Here is a 20,617-nt window from a genome sequence, read left to right as displayed (position 1 = left end):
TCGGTGTAAAACTGGATGCAAGCAAAAGACTTGGGTCTTGGATTTTGATAGAATCAAATACAGAATAGAAAATCATGTTAAGTTTTTCAGATAGCAGCACTACTCACAAGAGTAAGAAGGTGCTTCAGTGTTTGTTTAGAGCTGGTTCTCTTGTACTTCTGTGTAGTGCTAGTAATAAGTTTCCCCCAGGCCTTGCTGCCTCGTACAGTAATATGCACTGTGACCAGGATAAAGACCTCTACATCTGGGTTAAACAATAGGGAATTTATACAGTGGCTGAAAGGCCAAAGGCCACATTTCTTCAAGTTTCTCCAGATTCTGCTTAGACGGAGATGTCATTTTGACTTTCCCCTAAAAACACATGGAAGAGTTTCTGCACTGGCAACAGTAGAGGCAAGATTTTTTTTGCAGTACTTTGCTCTCTGAGTATTTCAGAGCCCACCTGGCTGCTTGAAGCCCAGCCCTTGAACAGAGGAGCTGGGGGCACTCTGTGTTCAGGGGTGTGTGATTTTGGCAGCTTTCAGTTCTAGGGCTGTGGCATCCACCATGCACAGGAATGTCCTTGCCTCCATCTCTTTTCTTCCCTGTAGGAACAGTAGCTTCATCTTTGAGGAAAATGAGACAGACCTATGGCAGCAGACTTATTGCCTCTGGAGTTCAGTGGGTGCAGCAATGCAATGGTTATATGTTTGAGGTGATACTGAATAGTTGGACATTGAGGAGACATGAAAAAAGGACAGAGCTGTAAATGAGTTTATTGGCTAAGTATTTGTAGGAAGTGTTGTACAAACAGGAGTTATATAAGGGACCACCACATGAGAGGCTGAAATAAACCCATGGAAGCTTTAAAAAGCTGATAGTGCCACCCTGAAGTGGTAGGGATGGCATGGACATTCTCATACATAGGATAGCAGTGCTAATTGGGAACATGCAGGAGTCTGGTGCAGCATCCAGGGATGATGGTTTTCAAAACAGGAGCTGTGGGGAAGAAGTAGGAAATATCAAGTCAGGATTACAGGAGAGGCAGCAAAACATGCAAGCCTCTGCCACGTGGTAAGAGGCCAAGCAAGCCAGGTTAGGGACAGAGGCAGTAAACAGATAATTTGAATCAATGCAGAAGATCAAAAGATGGTGAATGTGTTTCTGCCTGCTCCTTTTTCTGGTGAAAGCATCTCCATTTTTAAGCTTATATTCAAGAGCTGCAGTAGTATGTTGTTTTTTCTGTAATAATAATGCACAGAGATGAGAACAGGCTGGTAAACCCTGGGGCCTGAGGTAAAATGCTAGGAGCAGTTAGCAGTGGATTCTTTTAGGCTCAGAAAGTTGACCAAGGATCTACCCTCAACAGCTCCCATGGAAGAGGGTTACAAAGGAACCTGGGAAGAGAGAGTTGTTTTTCATCTTACCATGACAGAAAGGAGAAAGCTCAGAATGGGACTTCATGAATCCCAAGGCAAGTTGGGAAGATAGATTATAGTTGGTTGTCTCTCGTTGCCCTGAAAGGTTCTATGTGCTCTGGACTTTTTTAGAGTTTGAACAGACAGTTTCCTGGGTTTAGATATGAAATATGTTACTGGAATCCATCCAGGTGACAGTGGAAAACAGACATGCCACTGTGATATAGAAATAACTTTCTGCCTGCTTTGGGAGCAAGCTCAGAGGTGTTTGGCTTAAGTTCTCTTTGTCGGTGAGAGTGTGGCATCCCCTCTGGGGTCATGACTTCTTTAAAGAACAGTGGAAATCCTGGAATAAAGACTACTACCTCATTTGGACTGTATCAGCCTGCTACTCTGCAAACTATCTTTGAGAGTAAAACTTTGAATAAAAACCTTAAAAACAGGTGGCAGCAGAGAACACAGAAGTACTGTACCTGGTATTAGAGCCAATGGTGATACCATGACCTAAGTCCCTGACCTCCACCTGGGGTGCTGGTAATTACAACGAATGCTTCTCACTGCCAGCCAGGTTTTGCTTTTGTCCTGCTTGTATCTGCCACTGTCCCAGCTTTTATTGCAGCCATTCATTGTTGGCAGAAAGATAGGGAGATGATATTAAGGTTGTAGAAGATATCATTTGTATCAGGGCTTCCCCTCTTTTTGTTTCACTCTCCCCTTGCCTGTTCTCTTGCATATGCTCCATTCCTATTGGGCTTTGCTCCCCTCTCCAAGCCAGTCATCCCTTCATCCAGCTCATAAGTGATTGCTTTTAATAATATTACGACCCCTCCATTTTCCTCTGTGAATGCCCAAGTGGCACGTCACTCCTAACAAAAGCAGGGAAGAGATTGCTGTTTTCGCTCTTTAAAATACAGAGAATAGGTTCCTGCCTGTCTTGCACTGATCCCAGATGAGCATTTATTGTTGTTGAGTAACTCACAGGCACAGACCATTTGAGGGAAAGCTTTACCAACCAGTCCTGGCCATTGTTTTTCCTTCTCTTCATTTATTCAAAGAGCAGAACTGTTAATATACCACAAATATAGGAATCAAAGAAAAAAGAGTACATGTAGAGTTTACCAGCTGTTTAAGTCTTGTTGGTATCTTCTATATTGATCAAATCCATTGCCTCTTAATTGGATATTGACTGTTGTGAGGCAAATAAGGCAAAATGTCAGAGAGGGGAGGGATGGGGTGCGAGGGTTATCTTAATGGTATGTTGATCATGACTAATCTATAAAAGCCAATGGGAGAGGAGTTCATTAAACCAGTCTGCAATTGCTTTAAAAAAATACACTCTCAGTCAAGATGATTAATCCTATATGTGACACTGCAATCAGAGAAAATCTGCATTGTTGCTTTGGTATTTACAAAGCCGAAGCTTGAAATAAGCAGATGCATTGAAACAAATTCATTAGGGACAGTGATTTCTTTGGTTTATGAGCCTTAGCTAACCATAAACAACATTTGAGGATTTAAAAAAAATTATTTATTCCCCCCCCCCAACCTCTGTGTTCTGTGTTTTTCTGCTTCTCTGGCAAGCTGATTGGAAACACGTGCTTGCCCTGCACAGGAGTCTCTCATCTATGTTAGGGAACCCTTGTAGCAATGGCAGCACTGAGAAGGGATACCTGACAGTGAATACTTTAGAATTATAATTTATTCCTTGGAATATAATTTATCTCCTAAATTATAATAAGCAGAGAATGTGAAGAGAGAGGGGAAGCTTATTGGCTATGCTGGTGTGAGCTACCCATTACAAAAATGGAATCTGCTGGGAAGTCTATGGTATATTTTCATTTCTTTCCTAGACATATTTTAGGCTACTATTGAGTATGATGCAATGACTGTGAAGCTGTTTCTGGATCAGGCCTGTCATGAACCAGAAAGGAGATTAGTAGGATAGGCCCTCTTTTATGAAGGTCACAGGCAGGTGCAACTTGTCAAAGAAACTTTCAAAGGGGCAATAAACAAAGCTTATTTCGAACTATCTCAATGTTGTGTATTTGTTATCATATTTATTCTTTGACAGTTCAGAATTGGTTATTAAAAATTTATGATATAGGTAAAGGATTGTGCAATTTGAAAAATTATCTTTGTGACAGTCATCCAAACACTTCTCATGTGTCACCGTGCCCTGAACTGTCAGGGGAAGGGTAGGGCAGTGTTGTGGAAGCCAGTAGAGCTGCAGGAACTGCCTGGTTATTAGCTGACAGAGGAAAGAAAAAGGTGCATAGGTCTGGAATGTAATGGGAAAATGAAGTTTAATGAGTTTTCATTTGATAGCAGAAGGCAGCTCCTGCTTGAGCTACTGGATCGAAGCTGGACCACTTTTGTTTGCTCATGGGCCCAACTCTTTTCATGTCACATGTTTTTTCATCCTTCTACTCCTCTTCCTATGAAAATCATAAGCCAGGGCATTAGACACTTTAATTTTTGCTTCAGTTACTGTTTCTGAGTGTATGAAATGAAACGGAAGGCGATCATCAGTTTTTCCTAAGTATTTTATGCCTGAGGTAGAAGAGGCTGTAAATGTCCAGCATTGCAAACTGTACAATGAGAAAATCCTAACTCTGCCTGAAAGGATGATCATTAAATCAGGGGTGTTCTATAAAGTATCTGAAACAAAACAGGGGGAAGGGGAGAAAAAGGTGTTTTGAAACCAGAAATCTGAATCCTTCTTTTTGGGGGGTGTAAGTTTTTAGTGACTTTTAAATGCAGTGGCATGAAAGTTATGACTTTAGCAGGCACTAGTGTAGTACTGTTATTAGTATTTCCTCTTGATTCACTTATAGTATTACTTCCATTTTAATAGAATTTGCAGCTTTTATTTTAAATATAAACTGTGGATAATTTTATGTCATTAAATTCTGAGTGAAAAATTTAATATGTAAAGCTGGACTATTCAGAGCCATAGCTGGGAGAAGACTAGCACTATTCAAAAAAAAGACAAGACCCATAAATAACCGTTTATGAGATTTGCAGGAATATATGTTTGGATTTTTTAGTGTGCTTGTTATGCAAGAAAATTAACATGGCATTCCTCAGTTGCTTTGATGAGGATAATTTCAGAAACACTTTTTTTTTCAGAAAAATCATTTCACAGATTGGCACCTTCTCCTTCTTTGTTTTAGTGCCTTTTTTCTGGGGCAGCTTTTCTCAGCAAAACTGCCTGTTTCCCAGGAGTTTTTACACCTGTTCAGAAAGGGACGATGGGGGGTTGTGGATTTGATTTGGTTAGAAGACAAGCTTTGACCCGGTGACTATTTTTTTTTTAAGTCAGGGAGTATTTCTTCTCCCAGAACAATGGAGGAGATTGCAGGATATTCTGAATGATGTTTTTTCTCCAGTTTTAATCACAGTAGCCACATTGCTGGCTCCCAAAGGTGTTCCCACACCAAATCTTCTTCTCAACATGTGGACTTGTTCTTTTCAAATCCAGTGTGCCATTACTGGTATTGTGTTCAGACTTTGTGTTAGCTTTTGGCAGTTGTAGGAAAGAAAAAACAACCAAAACACGGGCACAGGTTAGAGTTCTGGTCTAGATTCATCACTGTCTATAAAGAATATTTCACAGTAAAGCATAAGCAGCTCTTCCCAAGAAATAAGCCCATGGTAGGTGCCCTTTTCTTACGAAGGATGCCTGCAGGGAATTGAACCTCAGGCTCTGCTTAGGAACTGCATCTTTGCAGTGGCATCTTTCCTACTTCTCAGTGACCATATAACTTCACTCTCTGTGAAAAGGACTCTGCTGCTGTGCAGAGAGTTGGGGTTATTCAGTCTGGAGAGGAAAAGGCTCCAAGGAGACCTTACTGTAGCCTCCCAGTATCTGTACGGGGCCTACAAGAAAGCTGGTGAGGGACTTTTTAGGATGTGAGATAGTGATAGGACATGGGGGAATGGATACAAACTAGAGGTGGGTAGATTTAGATTGGAAGTTAGGAAGAAGTTCTTCACCATGAGGGTGGTGAGACACTGGAACAGGTTGCCCAGAGAGGTGGTGGAAGCCCCATCCCTGGAAGTTTTTAAGGCCAGGCTGGACGGGACTCTGAGCAACCTGGTCTAGTGGGAGGTGTCCCTGCCCATGGCGGAGGGGTTGGAACTGGATGATCTTAAAGGTCCCTTCAAACCCTGAAAATTCGATGATTCTCTGTATGTATTGGGGTGGCAGAGGGAGAGGAGGCAGCAAAAGAAGTCAGCAAAATCCTTCTGGTTTTCCTCTGCATACTTAATAAAATAGTTATAAGAGAGCATGTTCCCAATTTCTTTTTAACTTTGTAGATCACCTCCAGTAGAAAGATTGTCTTGTGGACCACTTCCCCTTCTCTTGGCGATCATATAGCATTCCTGTGGTGACTACAGCAGTTGCTTACATGGAAAAAGAACATTAGGAAAGTATTTAATGTATTTTTAGCTGTCTTTAAATGCATTTTAGCAGCTGGAAACAAGGGGCGCTAGTAGCACATGACCTGCAAGCTCTCCCTAGACCACCACCAAGTGTGCAGAGAGCCACTGCTGGTGGAGACCTCAGGATGGGAAAGTTGGATAGGGTGGTCACCTCTAACCTGGGGTGTTCACAGGAGGCCAGGCGAAAGAAACAACCTTGATTTTCATGTTATGTAAATGGTAACCATATGATAAACAACCAGTGTGATTTCAGGTCTTTTCACTGATCTGAGTATTATGTATTTATAAACATTAATGAGGTCACCCCTAATTCTCCTCTTCTCCAAGCTGAAGAGACCCAGCTTCCTCAACCTTTCCTCATAAGGGAGATGTTTTACTCCCTTCATCATCTTGGTTGCTCTGCACTTGACTCTTTCAGGCAGTTCCCCGTCTTTCATGAACTGAGGGGCCCAGACACAATATTCCAGCTGTGGCCTCACCAGAGTAGAGCAGAGGGGGAGGAGAACCTCTCTTGACCTACCAACCACCCCCCTTCTAGTGCACCCCAGGATGCCATTGGCCTTCTTGGCCACAAGGGCACATTGTTGCCTCAGGGTCATCCTTCCATCCACCAGCACCTCCAGGTCCCTTTCCCCAGTGCTGCTCTCCCACACTGTCCCTGTCCCTGCTCTGCTCCCAGTATAGAGACACAACTTGGCACCCTGATGTCAGGCTCCCCCACCACCAAAGCCCACAGCAAGTACATTATTATTTCTGGGAAGAATATACTCAACAGATGGAAGTTCAGTGCTATTTTTACCATTGCTGGTGCAGTGAACATAGAGAGCGTGATAATTGATTATCTGGGACAACAGAAACGCACAGGAACTGGAATTTCAAGGATTAGGGTCTCCCTGAGGATTTCCTTCCAGTTTCAGTGACAGGAGAGATAACCTTTGTGATGGAAACGGAAACACAGCTTTCTGTTTCCATCTGCAGCCAGTCTCCAGAGACAATAGTATTAAGGGTGATGTGAACTTCCTCTGTTCATTGCTGCTGGATGACTCAGCTATCTGGGCTTCTATAGCAATGCTTTTTAACTTTTTGCAATTTTTTTGTTGTCCTATCAGAGTTGTTCAACTAATGCCTGTGTTTAACGTGACTGGGGGTCAATGGTCCTGTGTTTCATCTGTTTTAAAGAACATTCATGGAAATTGGTGGCAATTTTATCCTGAGTAAGCAGGCTAATATTCTGTCACTCTGCATTACTCAAGTGGCCATTGCTCCTAAGAAACAGATGTTAGGTGTTTTCATTCAAGTGGCATTAAACTTTTGTGGACAGAAGAGTAGGATTTCATTGCAAATGCATTGTCCCATTCTAGTGGAAGCTTTGCATTAAGAAGTTCCATCTTAATAAATTATTCTGTTCAACCTACCTTGTGACTTACACTATCATAAGATTATGGCCTTAATATTCAAAATGTAAGCACAGATTTCCTCTCCCAAGGCTAAGGCTACATAAAAAGACTTGCACTGAAGCTAAGAAATCCCTATCTGGATGAAGCAAATCTTTCTCTGAGAATAAGGAGAAATGAATATCCACACTTTTCTGAGAGGAAGAAATTCTGCTGTAGATTTTTCTTCCTCTGTCTTGTTAAAAAAAGCTATCCTGACCTAGTATACAGTTTGTTTCCAAACTATTGGCATCTTTTGCAAATACTGGCTGGCTGGGTTATGAACAGATAGCACAGTTTGTATAGCCAAAGATAGTTTGCCGTCATGCACTTAGTAATGAGCACACATATATCTTAACATCAAATGCTGTACTATTTTCGGAGAGGTCCTTTCAGATCCCTTTTTGTGATCCTTTTTTTTTTTTAAATTATTATTATTTTTTTCCTTACTCTCCTGCCATTTGCCTTTAAAGCTCAGTGGTAGAGAGCAGAGGGAAAGCACCTGGGAAACGAGATGTTCTCATCCATCCAGCTTCCCCACAACAGGAGCTACTCTGTGCATGTCATTCCTGACAGATGTTTGCCTAATCTTCTCTTAAAAATCTCCAGTGATGGGGCTTTGACAGTCTCCTTAGGCAATCTGCTCCAGTGCTTTGCTCCTCCTATCATTAAGAAGGGTTTCCTGATACCTAACGTGCAATTAAAGGCCACAGTTTCCCTGTGCCACCCGTCATCAGGCTGACCTTGCAGGCAAGCCAGCTCCACCAAGTTGACTGCAGCTTCCTCACTTGGTCTTCCTTGCCAGCACTGCTCTGTGGGTAATGTGCTCCCTTCTGCCAGGAGTAGCCAGGGTGGTGCCAGGGCTGCTGATTTTGTCGAGTGGCCAGCCCAGTGTCCCATGGGCTGGCGATGGGCAGGTTTCCCTCTCCGATCCCATGCAGCTGACGGGAAGGCGGCTGCCTGCCAGTAGAGGCTATTGAATTATAGGAGATTCAGTAAACCCCAGGAGAGGCACTGCCACAGTGAAGTTGCAGCAGTTTTGTGCTGATAAAACTAGCAGCACTCACCATGGTCCCAGACCTCAGAAGCCTTTTTTGTCCTGGAACAAAATGTGCTGCGAAAGCAGTCATACTATATATTGCATATATGCAATCAATTGCCTCTGGCACTTTGGACATACATTTCTTGATGAGAGCATTTCTATAATGATTTTAGCATTTCAAAAGCTTTTTAAAAAATCAGAGAGGTCACAGTTTTGGCTTGTTTTTTTCCCCCCAGTTGCTTCCTTTTGAGCAATAGCACATGAAAAGCATCCCATGGCATCCAGGCCTGATGGAGAAGCTCTAGATGCCAGGCTGCTGTGAGTGAGGTCAAGATGCTGGGGAGCTGAGGCAATCACAGTGGCTGAGTATGAATCAGTGTACATACAGGCATATCACAATATTACCATGGCCAGATAAACTCTGAGCCACTTTTTAAATACACAGTGGTTACCGTTGTAAGAGTGTTTCCTTCTGCAAGACTGTTTCCTGCCTTTTCCTTCTTACAGCTGGAAGATGGTTGTAAATTATTTACTGTAAAGCAAAAGGAGAATTGGCAATGACTGCAGAGAATAGGTATTTTTTACAATGTAAACCAGCTAGCTAAACTAGGTATACTTTTGCTGCCTTAGTAAATTATAGCAGTAGGTAGAAAAACTGGTTTTGCCTAGGAAATTGTGGTGACATCCAAAGTCAAATAAAACACAGTGTGGATCAGAAAGAGGAGGGACATGTTGCCATCAGCAGTGTTGAATAACCTTTGTGTTAATGGCAATTTTGGAAAGCAGGTCAGGGTTGGTGGGGTTTGTCTCTATATTTTGACACTTGCACTACAAACACCCTGATATCCATTTCATTTTACAAGGTGTGTGCGTGCACCAAGATAATGCTCCAAAGGGTCACTGGCAGGTTACAATGTGCCAGCCATCACGTGCACGATGTCTAGAATAGTGCCAAGATACAATTTCAGGGGTCTGGGAGCACTGACAGCATTCAGAGCCCTACAGAACACCTGTGCCCCATGCAACATCTCGCCAACTCTCTGTCACTGAGCATCCCATTGGCACCAGGATCCTGAGCTGACAGGTCCATTTCTATTTGTGCAAGGCATTTTTAAGGCATCCATCCCCCAGTTCTCTTCTAGATGACCTGGAAATGCTACAGCTAATTGACCATGTTCCTCACTGGAGGAGAGGAAGGGACAAAGTTTGTTTTCAAAATGAGAATAGGTGATTTGTTTTGTTTGTATACAAAACTCGGTCAAATGTTAACTTTGTATTCCACACAGCATGGCAGGTAGATTTATTGTGTGAGAAAGGTTTCAGTTTCAAACGAATAATTAGAAAAATACATTTAAATCTTTGTCAATAGAAAAGTGGTTTCAGGTGCTTAGGAATGCTCTGCCTCTTCCTTGTGGTTTGAAGGAAAAATTTTAAACATTTTCCACCCTGCAGCTAGTGAATGCAGTGAAAGAGAATACCAATAAGCTGCTAGGAAACATACAGGATAAACTCATTTCCCACTTCTTGTAATAATCATCAGTTGCAGGCACTACTCAGAACATATTTTAGACAAACTTTGCACTTTTAAAAATGGTATTTTCTATCAGGCAGAGTTTGTTCATGCCCCATGGCTGACAAGCAGAGGCCCAAGTCAAAGTCCGCTGGAGTCACCAGGCTTCTCATGAGGTGCAGCCCCTTTGTATTCTCCCCCAAAATCCCTGGTGCTCTTAATCCACAGCTCCCCTCTCCCACCCCACCTCCCCGGGGAGAGGCAGAATCCGATTTGGAGTCAAACAAGCCGTAGAGCCCACAAGGTGCAAATATCTTTCATAAATGCCAACGCTGAAGAAGCCTGGGTGCCGGGAGTGTGACACACGACAACAGGCAGCTCACTCCCTGTGAGGGGGGAACAATACCCCAGTGCTGCCACAGACACCAAGATGCAGGCAGGCTGCACCCCAGCATCCCTGCCCTCCCCACAGCCCCAGGGAAGGGGACACGGGGCAGCTGGAGGGATGGGGAACGGGGCTATCTGCTCCTCAGCCCATCACCTCCTCCCGCTCCCCTTGCCCCCTCTCCGATTGCCTCCCCTTCTGCCCTCCTCCTCCTCTCCCTGGCTTCTTTGGGCAGGGTCTGATTTAAATAGGTTGGCAGGGAGCCAGGAGCGCATCATTTTAATGCAGTGTAAAATGGAATGTGCATAATTATATGCAAGCCATATGTGAGGGAGACAGCTCAGCTGTGAATTTCGGGAGGCTGCGAGAGGGAGAGAGCGAACAGTCAGGGATCAGATGAGATGGAGCGGAACGGAGTGCAAGTGTCACCCAAATGAACAGTGTAATGAGTGTATTGCTGACACTCCTCCTTTCACCTGCTTCTCCCTTTTGCTTTAACTTGAAAGCAGAAAATGCTGTAGATGAGAAGGGAAAAACACTATATGCAAGCAGGATTGCTAATGGGCTCTGGTAATGTCTCCATTTAAACTTCAGCTTTCTTAATTAACAGCCTAGTTCCAAATAACTTTTAATGCATCTTTGTCATTAAATATTTTGACCACATTTGACTGAAGGATCATTGTTCTTGTTAGATGATTGCTCCTTTCAAAGCTTCGCTAAAACATGGAGGGGGAATCCATTTATCTATAACAGTATTACATGTAAATTATGAGTATGAGTATTATTTATTTTTTTGGCCTTGCTGTTAAACTGAAAATACAAGTACATTATGTAGGGATTGCTTAAGCATGTCAAAAAGTTTAAATGAGTACGTATGTTATGTAATCCTGAAAAATGCAATGGAGTAAATTGAAATCCTGATTTACTCACAATTTCCAGCTCAAATATTTCATTTTGGGTTTGTCTTTTGTTGTTCTAATTATTACACCACAGTGAATTTGCATGTTCAACCTAAGTTATGTAAGAAAATAGCATCCCAAGTTCTCATATCTAAAAAGTGTACTGCATATTTAAAGAAACTTTTAAATAATGTTGTATTTTGGGATTCCCGTCTGTTTTAATGATCTGAGCTGTTATGCTTTTAGCTATTTTTTTTCCTTCCATTATTTGTAAGTCCCTAAATAGGCCATTATATTTCCCTTCAGGCTAGAGATGAAGATGGACATGCTGAAAATTTTCCCCAGCAGCACTATGCTAAGGAAACTCCAAGACTTGCCTTCAAGAATAACTGCGAACTACTTGTAAGAATAACATACTTACAACAAGTCTAGATTGTTACTTTAGCACAGTGAAAGCATTTTTTTTCTTTTTTTTTTCTTTTTTTTTTTTTTTTTTGAAAGGCTTTTGTTCATTGTGGCATACATTATGAAATATGATAGGTTTTTTTTTTTTTTTTCCTGTTTAGCGTTCTAATGCTAGTTCTGCTATCTATGAACAATTTAAGATCTCCAATTGCTTGAAAAACTCACTTATATTTGATGACAGCACGTGAATGGCCTTGTTCCACCTTGTCTCACACTGTAAAGCAGGGAGAGCTGTGCAGGGAGTGGCTGATGATGCACGAACCCAACCCCCCTGCCCTCTCCAAGGCACCCCAAAACTCACTCTCCCATCCACCTTTTAGCTCTGCTTTGGTTTCGGGTGGCGGGGGCACGTTTTGTTCTGCTGACACGCAGCATCCATCCCCTTTAGAGCTTGCCTATTCCTCCCCTACCTAGCTGCATGTGGGAAGGAGCATCCTCTCCATTCCCCCCTCCTCTCCACTCCTCTCCTTTGCTCCCGGGAAAGAGCGAAAGCCAGGAAAGCACATACAGGGAGCCTGGAGTGTTTACAAGTGGTAAGAGAGATGATATCAGCTGTGAAAGGATCTCTGTTCCAAGGCAGGGTTGATTCGCTGTTCATTTTTGCATTTGCAGCTAGGCAAGATTAAAAGCAAGTAGGAATGCCTATTATATTTCTATTAAATAAACCTGTTGGGACCTAATGTTCTCTATTAGCCTGCGAAAATTAGTGCTCCACGATGAGTTTTTCTGTTTGCCTAAAGTAAACAGAGAATGAATTGTAATACGTTTAAGAGAGATTCACACATGGCTTTTGAAAAGGGAGTTTTAGATGAATCAGTAGATCTCTCCCTTGCATTCCCCTTTCTTCAATGTATCGTTTGGCTAAATGGAAATATTTGTGGAGAGTCAGTTATATTTTGAAACAACACTTTTTTTTGCTCCTTAGAACTCTAGAAGAGGTGGGTGGGGGCGGAGGAGCAAGCTGTGTTTCCTCGGCTTTAAAACCCGTGTCTGCCTCCCCCGTGGAGGATGCGGGGCCAAACGCTTATCTTGGTGTCCCTGGTGCAGCATCCAGCAAAGCTGAGCTGATGAGCCAGTGTAACCCAGTGTCAAAGCCAGCACCGAGATTCAGGAGTTGACCAGAGAAGCCCAGACTGGAGGGCAGTAGGCCAGGGGTGGTGGAAAGTTACCATGCCTGGCACTGGGCAGAGGACAGAGCATTTTTGCTGCCCCTGCATTAGTGGACCCACAGGCTCTCCTTCTGCCCCAGGTGTGTCCCCTGTGCCAAGCCAACCCCTGGCTGGGTAATTACAGTGCTTTTTAGAACCACAGGAGTCACTCTAAAGGATCCATTTGTTCCTTGTGTAATTCTCCCTGGCCTAAAAAATGACATGACCCTCCCCCCAAAAAAAAATTATTTTGCTTCCTCTTAAACCCCTTGCAAGGTTCCTGTTGGTTTCAGGGGCAGCAGGGCTACATCCTAAGGGGAAGAAACTACACAAACACAAAAAGAGATTCCCTGATTCAGTCATGATTCTTGTGCCAAAAATGTGAAACTGTTTCTTCAAGGCTATGCTTAATTACTATGCCACTGGTCAAAGCAGACCTGGTGAATCATCTCAGCACACCAGGATGCCAGCAAAGTCAGGAGGGCTACTTGTTGTTGGAGGATTTCAGGGCTAGATTTGGGAGACAACACCAGAGAAAATAAGTACTTTATTATTTCAATTGAAAATCTGCCATATTTCAGTACAAGCAGTCAGTGAACCAATTAACCTATTTTCTGCTATTAAAGCCAAGTATTCTTTTAATGTCTACTATTATGTATTTAAGGTTTTGCTTTATTATATCACTCCTGCAACTAACTGGGAAAACGTCATCCAAGTTAGTTTTTCACGTGCTTTTTTGGACAAGTTTCAGTTCTTGTTTAAGGAAGTAATAAAAGCAATTTGTCACAGTTTTATTTTTCCTGTGCTATTGGAAACAAAATTGGCAGGGGTGTAATCTGCACTTGATTTGTAAGTCAAAAAAAAAAGACAAATAATGAATATATACCTCTGCTATTTTAAAAGATGTATTTCAGGAACTTTCAGTGAAAATATGTTCAGCCTAGATTTTGGTAGTGGGGGAACTAGTGTTATTTGTCCAAAATGCTGTCTGTTTCATAGAGAGGTGGTGGTTTTTCTTCTAGATTTTTATTCTCTGGGCAAACAACAATATATTAAAACGTGCTTGAGAGTAAAGTGAATTTCATATGAAATAGCCATTGAGGCAGCATCTTTTTCCTAAGGGTTACTCAGTATTCCTATATTTGTGCTAGGAATTGTCTCCTTAGAAGACGAGAGGGGCAAAAACATGAAAGAAAGGAGTGGGGACAGCTGCTTTGTCTAAAAAAATATTTTCCCAACAGTAAGATCCTGCTCAGAGTCTAACAGTGCAAGTCAGATGCTGGCTGAACAAAAAGCTGAGATTTTTTTTTTTTAAATGAAAGAGAAACTGAAACTTGTTTATGCTTTTTGGGAAATGTATGGAGTTTGCTGAGTGTAGAGGAGAGCAAGTACTGTAGTAGCCTGTCAGGTGAAACTGGAGGCTTCAGCTCCAAAGTACTTTCTTTGCGTTAGTGTTCAGCTGCCTTTTTCCAGTCAGATTTTTCTTCCAGCAAGCACAGGTTCCTCTGTTTGGGAAATGCTGGGAGGGTGCTGCCTGTTGATATCCAGGGGCTGGGGTGCTGTGGTGGGGGCTGCGTGCCAGGGCTCTCCCACAAGAGCTGTGCTACACCAGCTGAATTTTAACATCCCAGGTCACAGACACAGAGGGAAAGCTTTAACTCCTCAGTACTTGGGGTGATTTGAAAGCATAGCAGCAGAGAGTATTACTAATTGTGTGTTTTCTACATTGCTTACTCCTCAGAAGAGGAGATAATTTTGGGTAGTGAGATACAAGTAAGCTATTTGGGTTGGGGTTTTTTTTGGTTGTTGTTTTGGTTTGGTTTTTTATTTTCTTTTGTGAGAGAGAGCTTGATAGGAAATAGGAGGAAGAAAGAGGTATCATTTAGGCAAAAGAAACCCTTGAAGTGCTTGCAATGGTTCTGTGCTTTAGGAAAAGCAATGACATATAAAGATTTTGGTTGGTACGGAAAGCCATTGTGCAGTTACAGGATTAGGTTAGGGTATTCGTTTCCTGTGCTGAATCCAGATAAGTTGTCTCATGTCATTTGTTGCAGAGCACAGAAAACAAAGTGGTTAAGATGCTCTAGTCAACGAGGGTATCACATTTTCCTTGTGAACTCTTCAGTATTTTTGAGAATCACGTTTTCTTAAGTCTACCCATGGTAAATACTGGGAACTACATAAAACAGATTTATTTTTAAAGAGTCAGGCCAGCATGCTGTCTTGGCCAGTCATCCCCTCTTCTCCCACAGGCGCTGCCTCAGGATTTTGATTTCCTAATCCATGAGAGGCTGGAAGCTTTTCTTTCAGGCACATCTCTTTGTTTCCAGAAGGAAAGGCAGAATTTAAGCCCCTGGAAGCTGATTGTCAAGAAGCAATGCAGTCCAGCTAATAGTGGATGTGGGGAGAGAGATGGGATTAACTGCAGAGAAGGGGTAGGCTGGAGTGAAAAGGCCAGTGAAAAGCCATCAGCCCTGGCTCTAGCCAGCTGAAATTCCTGAGCCATTGCCTAGAGAAAGGAAAAATCCATCTGGCACCTACCCAGGTTAGTCAGGGTAGGAAGAGCCATGCTTGGATGCCTTTTAACAAAAGTGGGGGAAAAAACCCAACAGCTCGTCCTTCCCCCTCCCCAGTTACCCAGAATATCAAGTCAAGGTTTCAGATTAGCATGCTGCTGTATGAGGAAAGGAGGGTTTGATGGGTTAAGGAAATTAAACACCAGGTTGCTTTCCAGATCATTTGTTTATGGAGATGATCTGAGTACCACCCACTGCTATGGGATTATATGTAAAGCAAACAAATAACCAAACAATACATAAACACCCTGGAAAAAAAATTAATTTCCAGTCCCATGCCCAGCTGTGTTCCACAGTTTTCCTGCAGTAAAAGAATGATATTTTTTTCTTTGAAATAAAAAAAAAATCTGCTCCTAGTGGTTTTTTTTCTGAGAGGATAAATTAATGAGTCCAGTATGCAATGAATTATAAGGTGGTCCTGGTGCTTGGAAGCTGTTACGTAAAAGACACAAAATAAAACATGCTTGTTATTGGATTAAATGCAGACTCACCTACAGCCAGTTATCTTTAATCACTAACAAAAAGAGGCAGAGAAAGCTCTGAAAGCACATCTACAACTGAAACATGCAATGCAAAATGTTCTCCTACAAGCAAAAGGCCTTTGGGGAGTCTATTGCAAGGCTGAGAGAAGCCAGAGCTGCAGCTGATGCTTCACTTGAAGTCATGGTGCTCTGCTCTGCTGTTCCAGTGTTAGAGGCAGGGTCAGGAAGCATGGGACATGTGGGGCATCCAGACAGGGCAACAAGGATGCAGGCAGGTTAACCTCAGTGTTACAGTACTGGAATGTGGGAAAGATTTCATACATACCTGACTGTTTTTAAAAAGCACTGAGAATAGTGGTGATTGGATGAGGCCAGTAGGTTTTGTAGCTGTAGTAAAGTTAAATGTGAAGAGGCATGTTGGTATCAGTTGGAGGCCAGGAGGGTTCTGGTTTCAGAAAGTGTGTTTTCAGTTATTATTTTTTTTTAAGGTACCTTGACGTGTTTCCTGTGCCCCAGTGTCAAGCAAAAACTGCTCCCTGATAGTCCTTCAGCATTAAAAGAAAATACTTCTCTGTCCATTCATTATCACAGAGCCTTCAGAGGAGAACTGATTTAGGGAGAGACAGCTTTGCCTTTCATCCCTTGTCATCTCCCATGATGCCTCCTTATTCATAGCAGAAAGGAGAGAGAAAGCTCCATGTATCTCTCACTGGCTCTTCCTTCGCGCTGTTAGGTGCAAATGGGCAGAAGGAGTGGGAGAGTCCTTCCTTCATCCTGGCCCAGGCTTTGGGATGTGTGGAGCTTTTGTCCAGAAAGCTGAAGCAGGACTCAGCCCAGCAGCTCTGAGGTACATGTAGGGCCACACGTAGGGCTTTTAAGGTACCGACCTTGCAGTCAGGAGGTGATTTTGCCACACTGGAGAGGTGGGAGGGGAGAGAGGGATGAAACCTGTGACACCCTGTGGAGCTCCAGGTTGTAGAGCTGATGGTACCGACTCTATGAGAGTTAAAACCTCTACAGTGATGCCTACCACTGTTTCCGATTCTCTGGAAGTTTGCTGTGTTGCACCACTGGTGCCACTTTTTCTGTGTTTTACTGATGGGTTTCATCAGTTTCTGGCTACGTTTGCCACTGAAGTCTCAGAGCAACCAGCAATCTGAGGCACCATGGTGTACACAGTGATTCCAGCTAATGACCATGCAAAACTCGTAACAGCCAACAGAGAGCCTGACACTGGTTTGAGGGACTTTGGATCAGGCACAGAGAGCTGTCAGAATGTCAGTTATGGGTCTGGAACAAAAATGTTGAGAAAAGCAATTGTAGCAGTGAATCAAAACTGATGTTCTTAAAACCTCAGTAATCTTGGCCACGTGAAATTGAACCTTTCTTGTGACTAGAATAACAGTGAGGCTTAGGTCATACCATAAGCTAATCGCCTGTAACATTTCATTTTCAAAAAACTAAATTGTTCATGAGTTGCAGCAGAGTATTTTTGAAAGAGCCTTCTCAAAAACCCACCAAAAAAATCTTGCATTCTGTTTCTTTTCAAGCAAGGGCAACAAACTAGGCAAAATTACTGCAAAGCATTTTTGGTCCTTAATTGCTGCCAGGCTGAATGGAGGGCTGCACGGTGTTCACCTTACTCACTCTCCTGAGGGCTGTGGAAATCCACAGGCACTGGGTGAATGCACTGAAGAAAGGCAGCTCTCAGCCCATGGGCAGGTTTGCAGCCCTTAGGAGAGAGAGGAGCCCTGACCCTCCCTGCCTGCTGCCTGCCTGGGCAGGTGGGCACCCAGGGGGCACCCTGATAGACATCTCAAGAAGAGAATGCAGGAGCAAACCCAGAGCTGCAGCCTGCCAGCTGCCCCACAATATGCTGTCCCCAGGAAATGATGGGCTCTATGCCTGTCGACACAGATCTATTTACTGACTCAGAACAAATGTGTCCACTGTCTTGCTGGTGTACAGGCTGTGTCCTTCTTGCCCTGCTTTTTAATTATGTGGGGTTTTTTCTACCTGGTAGTGGAAATGAAGTGCATGGGCTGGGCTTGGGAGGTTTGGGTCCTTCTCCTGGGGCTGCAGCAAGGGTCGAGAGATTTCCTTGGTCTTTCAGGCATTCTGTTCCCCTTCCCCTGTCCTGCATCACCACTGTTCTAAAGAAATATGCTTTTCTTCTTGATTCACAGCATGTTTAGGACTCCACAACCTCTGTTCCAAAGCCCAGTGAAATCAATAGGATCCTTCCTGTTAACTTTAAGTGGGCTCTGAAAGACACCCTGTACTCTGTAGACAGGAAAGGACAAATGACTTCTTTGAGATGTCTTACCCCTCTCTGACCAAAAATTGCTGTAGGCCAGCTAACAGCTAATTTGAAGTGAAAACATGATCTTTATTAATAATACTTAATCTGAAGGCTGAAATCAGAGACCGGCTGTAGAAACTTAGAGAAAATACAACCCTGTCATAACAAGTCTGAGATAGTAGGAAATAAGACCCAAACCTCCCTCCTTTTATACTCGGCAAAGGCTGAAAGTGACCATGACCTCTACAGCATTAGGGAGGGTGAGGGATTCCCCACACCTCCTGCACAAGTGGGAAGGGGAATGCTGTTAACCCATGAGAACAAGGAGGTTAAGTCTCTGCCACTTCCCAGTGGCACAAAAAATACAAGTTATAAAATCCCCAGAAGCATGGGGAATGGAGAGAAGGAAGGGAAGGAGAAGTGAATAAAAGGAACAAAAGTCCTCCATAGCCAGGGATGTGGCTATCCACACAAGGAGGAGGCTGGTACCTCCAGTAGCTCTACATAACCCCCACCTTTTCAGTCCAGTCAACCAAATTAAGGGTGACGATTCAGGGAGCTAAAGAGGTAGAATAAAAGGTGTGACAGAGAGACAGGTGGGTGGCACAGGAAGACGAGCAATGGGAATGAGGTAGATTTAGGAAAGACTGTGTCTACCAACAGTGGGAATTTCACCTCCCAGAGCCAAGAAAAGTCATAAGTCCCATTCAGTAGCACTCACCTCAAGTACAATAGAAATAGCAAGAAACCTTGCCCTAGTGTCTCTAGTTTGTCATTTTCTTTCATACCAATAAGGAACATTATTTCAGGGTGGAATACTTGACACTTTGTGAGCACACGCCTGCCTTTCCTTAGAAGGAGGCATGTTTTCTAATTTTTAGCATCACTGTTGTTGTTGTTATTATTATTTCCAAAGGGAAGAAAAATGCATTTGTTAGAAAGGAAAATAATTAAAATCCCATTACAGCTCCAATTCTGTCATCTTCCTTCCCAGAACAAGCATTAAAATTTTTATTAATAAATGTGCAATTACTGGTGACCTTTGAATGATTTCTCCAACCTTAATTTCTCCTCAATGCAATACTGTGTTGTATTATTCTATTTTTACTCTTTGCTTTCCAAATTTGATGTGTTTACTGAAGTTATAATTTTCATATTAAACATGTTCTCATTGAAAAATTGCTTTTTCAATGATTAAAAAAACCTACCAATCTTCGTACTGACCAGGAATTTAAAGGAGTAAAAAACTGAGAAAAGGTTCTCTGAAAATGCATGTTTTAGCAGGCTACTTAACAAGAATTTCAGTACATTTTAAAGTAAAAACAGCTTGAAAAAAATTGTCAGCCATCCCCCCAGTCAAACCCCTATAAAACTGAAAAATAAAAGCAGGTTTATATCCCTTGGAAAGAAAACCAGTTGTGAAGCGTGGCTTTGCTTTATGAAACTGGCATTCATAACCAATTTAAATAAAATTCAGACAGTTTTTATGGAACATTAAAGAATAAAGATATGCCTTGTTCCAAAGGAAGTGAAGTGCGGTGAAATAAAATTCATCGGATTTCCTTCCACATAAATTGGAAATAAAATTTCCAAAGTCATCACCCAGAGCTATAAATATTTCCTTCTTGGGGTATGTGCAGGAGATGCAGATATCTCAGTAGGGCCCTGGGGAAAGTATCAGATGGGGCATCCGGGCAGCTACCTGGCAGGAGCCACCCCTGTCTCCGCATTTCACCACTGCCATACCTGAACTACCAGGGTCTGGCCAGAAAACTGGCTTTAGTGCCCTTGGTTTTAGTGCTCAGGTTCTCCTGCACCCCTCACCCTGGCTCTCACTCATGCAGGTTGTGAATGAGAACAGGTTTTGTCAGGTCTGAAAAGGTGCCTTCATAGACCTGTCTGACTTTATCTGAAGATGCAGTTGTCTTATGCCTTGTCTTGCTGCATGGGTTTTGTCCATTAAAGAGAGCTTCAAGGCTTTGTCCCTTTCAAGAATTAATATACAGCAGTAAGAGACTGGGATTTTGAAGAACAGGAGCCCATACTCTTTATTTCTCAGAATTGGGACCCAGTCTGTGGGAAGGAGGGTTGAGAAGATCCCAGCTGCCATGCGGCTGCACTGCAGGGAGGGTTGGAGATGTGCTGGGATATTGACTGTGTAGTCCCCTCTCTTTGGAAATCCCAAGGACTGTGCAGAGTTTCCAGGAATGATGTGTCAAGGAGGCAGATTAACGTCATCAGCTCTCCAAAGGGACACCAAAGAAAACATCTGCAAGGAGCGTGTATCTTACTGCTGTCTGTAGCAGACACCATTTTACATCTCAGCAGTGACATCTATTATGCTGCTTTTGCGATGGGAAAAAAACCCCACCACCAAAATATAATTCCTGCATTTTATTATGGAAATTAATACCAATAATTACTTAAAATTTAATGAATTTCAGTTCTCATTTAATTGCTTTTGAGTAGTTCACTTAACTTATTAAAAAGAAGCAAGGACATATTCATTTAATGAGCAGCAGCAGCCTTGGC

At 42.8% G+C, this 20,617-nt stretch overlaps 1 protein-coding gene across 3 annotated transcripts in view; it reads left to right on the top strand.

Annotated features, from left to right (window-relative positions):
• Positions 1-20,617, top strand: part of SOBP (sine oculis binding protein homolog) — a 120,159-nt gene that overhangs the window by 54,217 nt on the left and 45,325 nt on the right. For 2 of the 3 annotated variants that reach the window (XM_071741221.1, XM_071741222.1), the window contains exon 5: positions 11,419-11,514. The exons of the other annotated variant lie outside the window; for it this stretch is intronic. In XM_071741221.1, coding sequence (XP_071597322.1) covers positions 11,419-11,514 — 96 coding nt within the window. The remainder of the gene's footprint in view (positions 1-11,418; positions 11,515-20,617) is intronic. 3 annotated transcript variants of the gene reach the window in all.

Source organism: Heliangelus exortis, chromosome 3 (assembly GCF_036169615.1).
Source record: "Heliangelus exortis chromosome 3, bHelExo1.hap1, whole genome shotgun sequence".
NCBI lineage: Eukaryota > Metazoa > Chordata > Aves > Apodiformes > Trochilidae > Heliangelus > Heliangelus exortis.
This window is presented reverse-complemented; position numbering and strand designations above follow the sequence as displayed.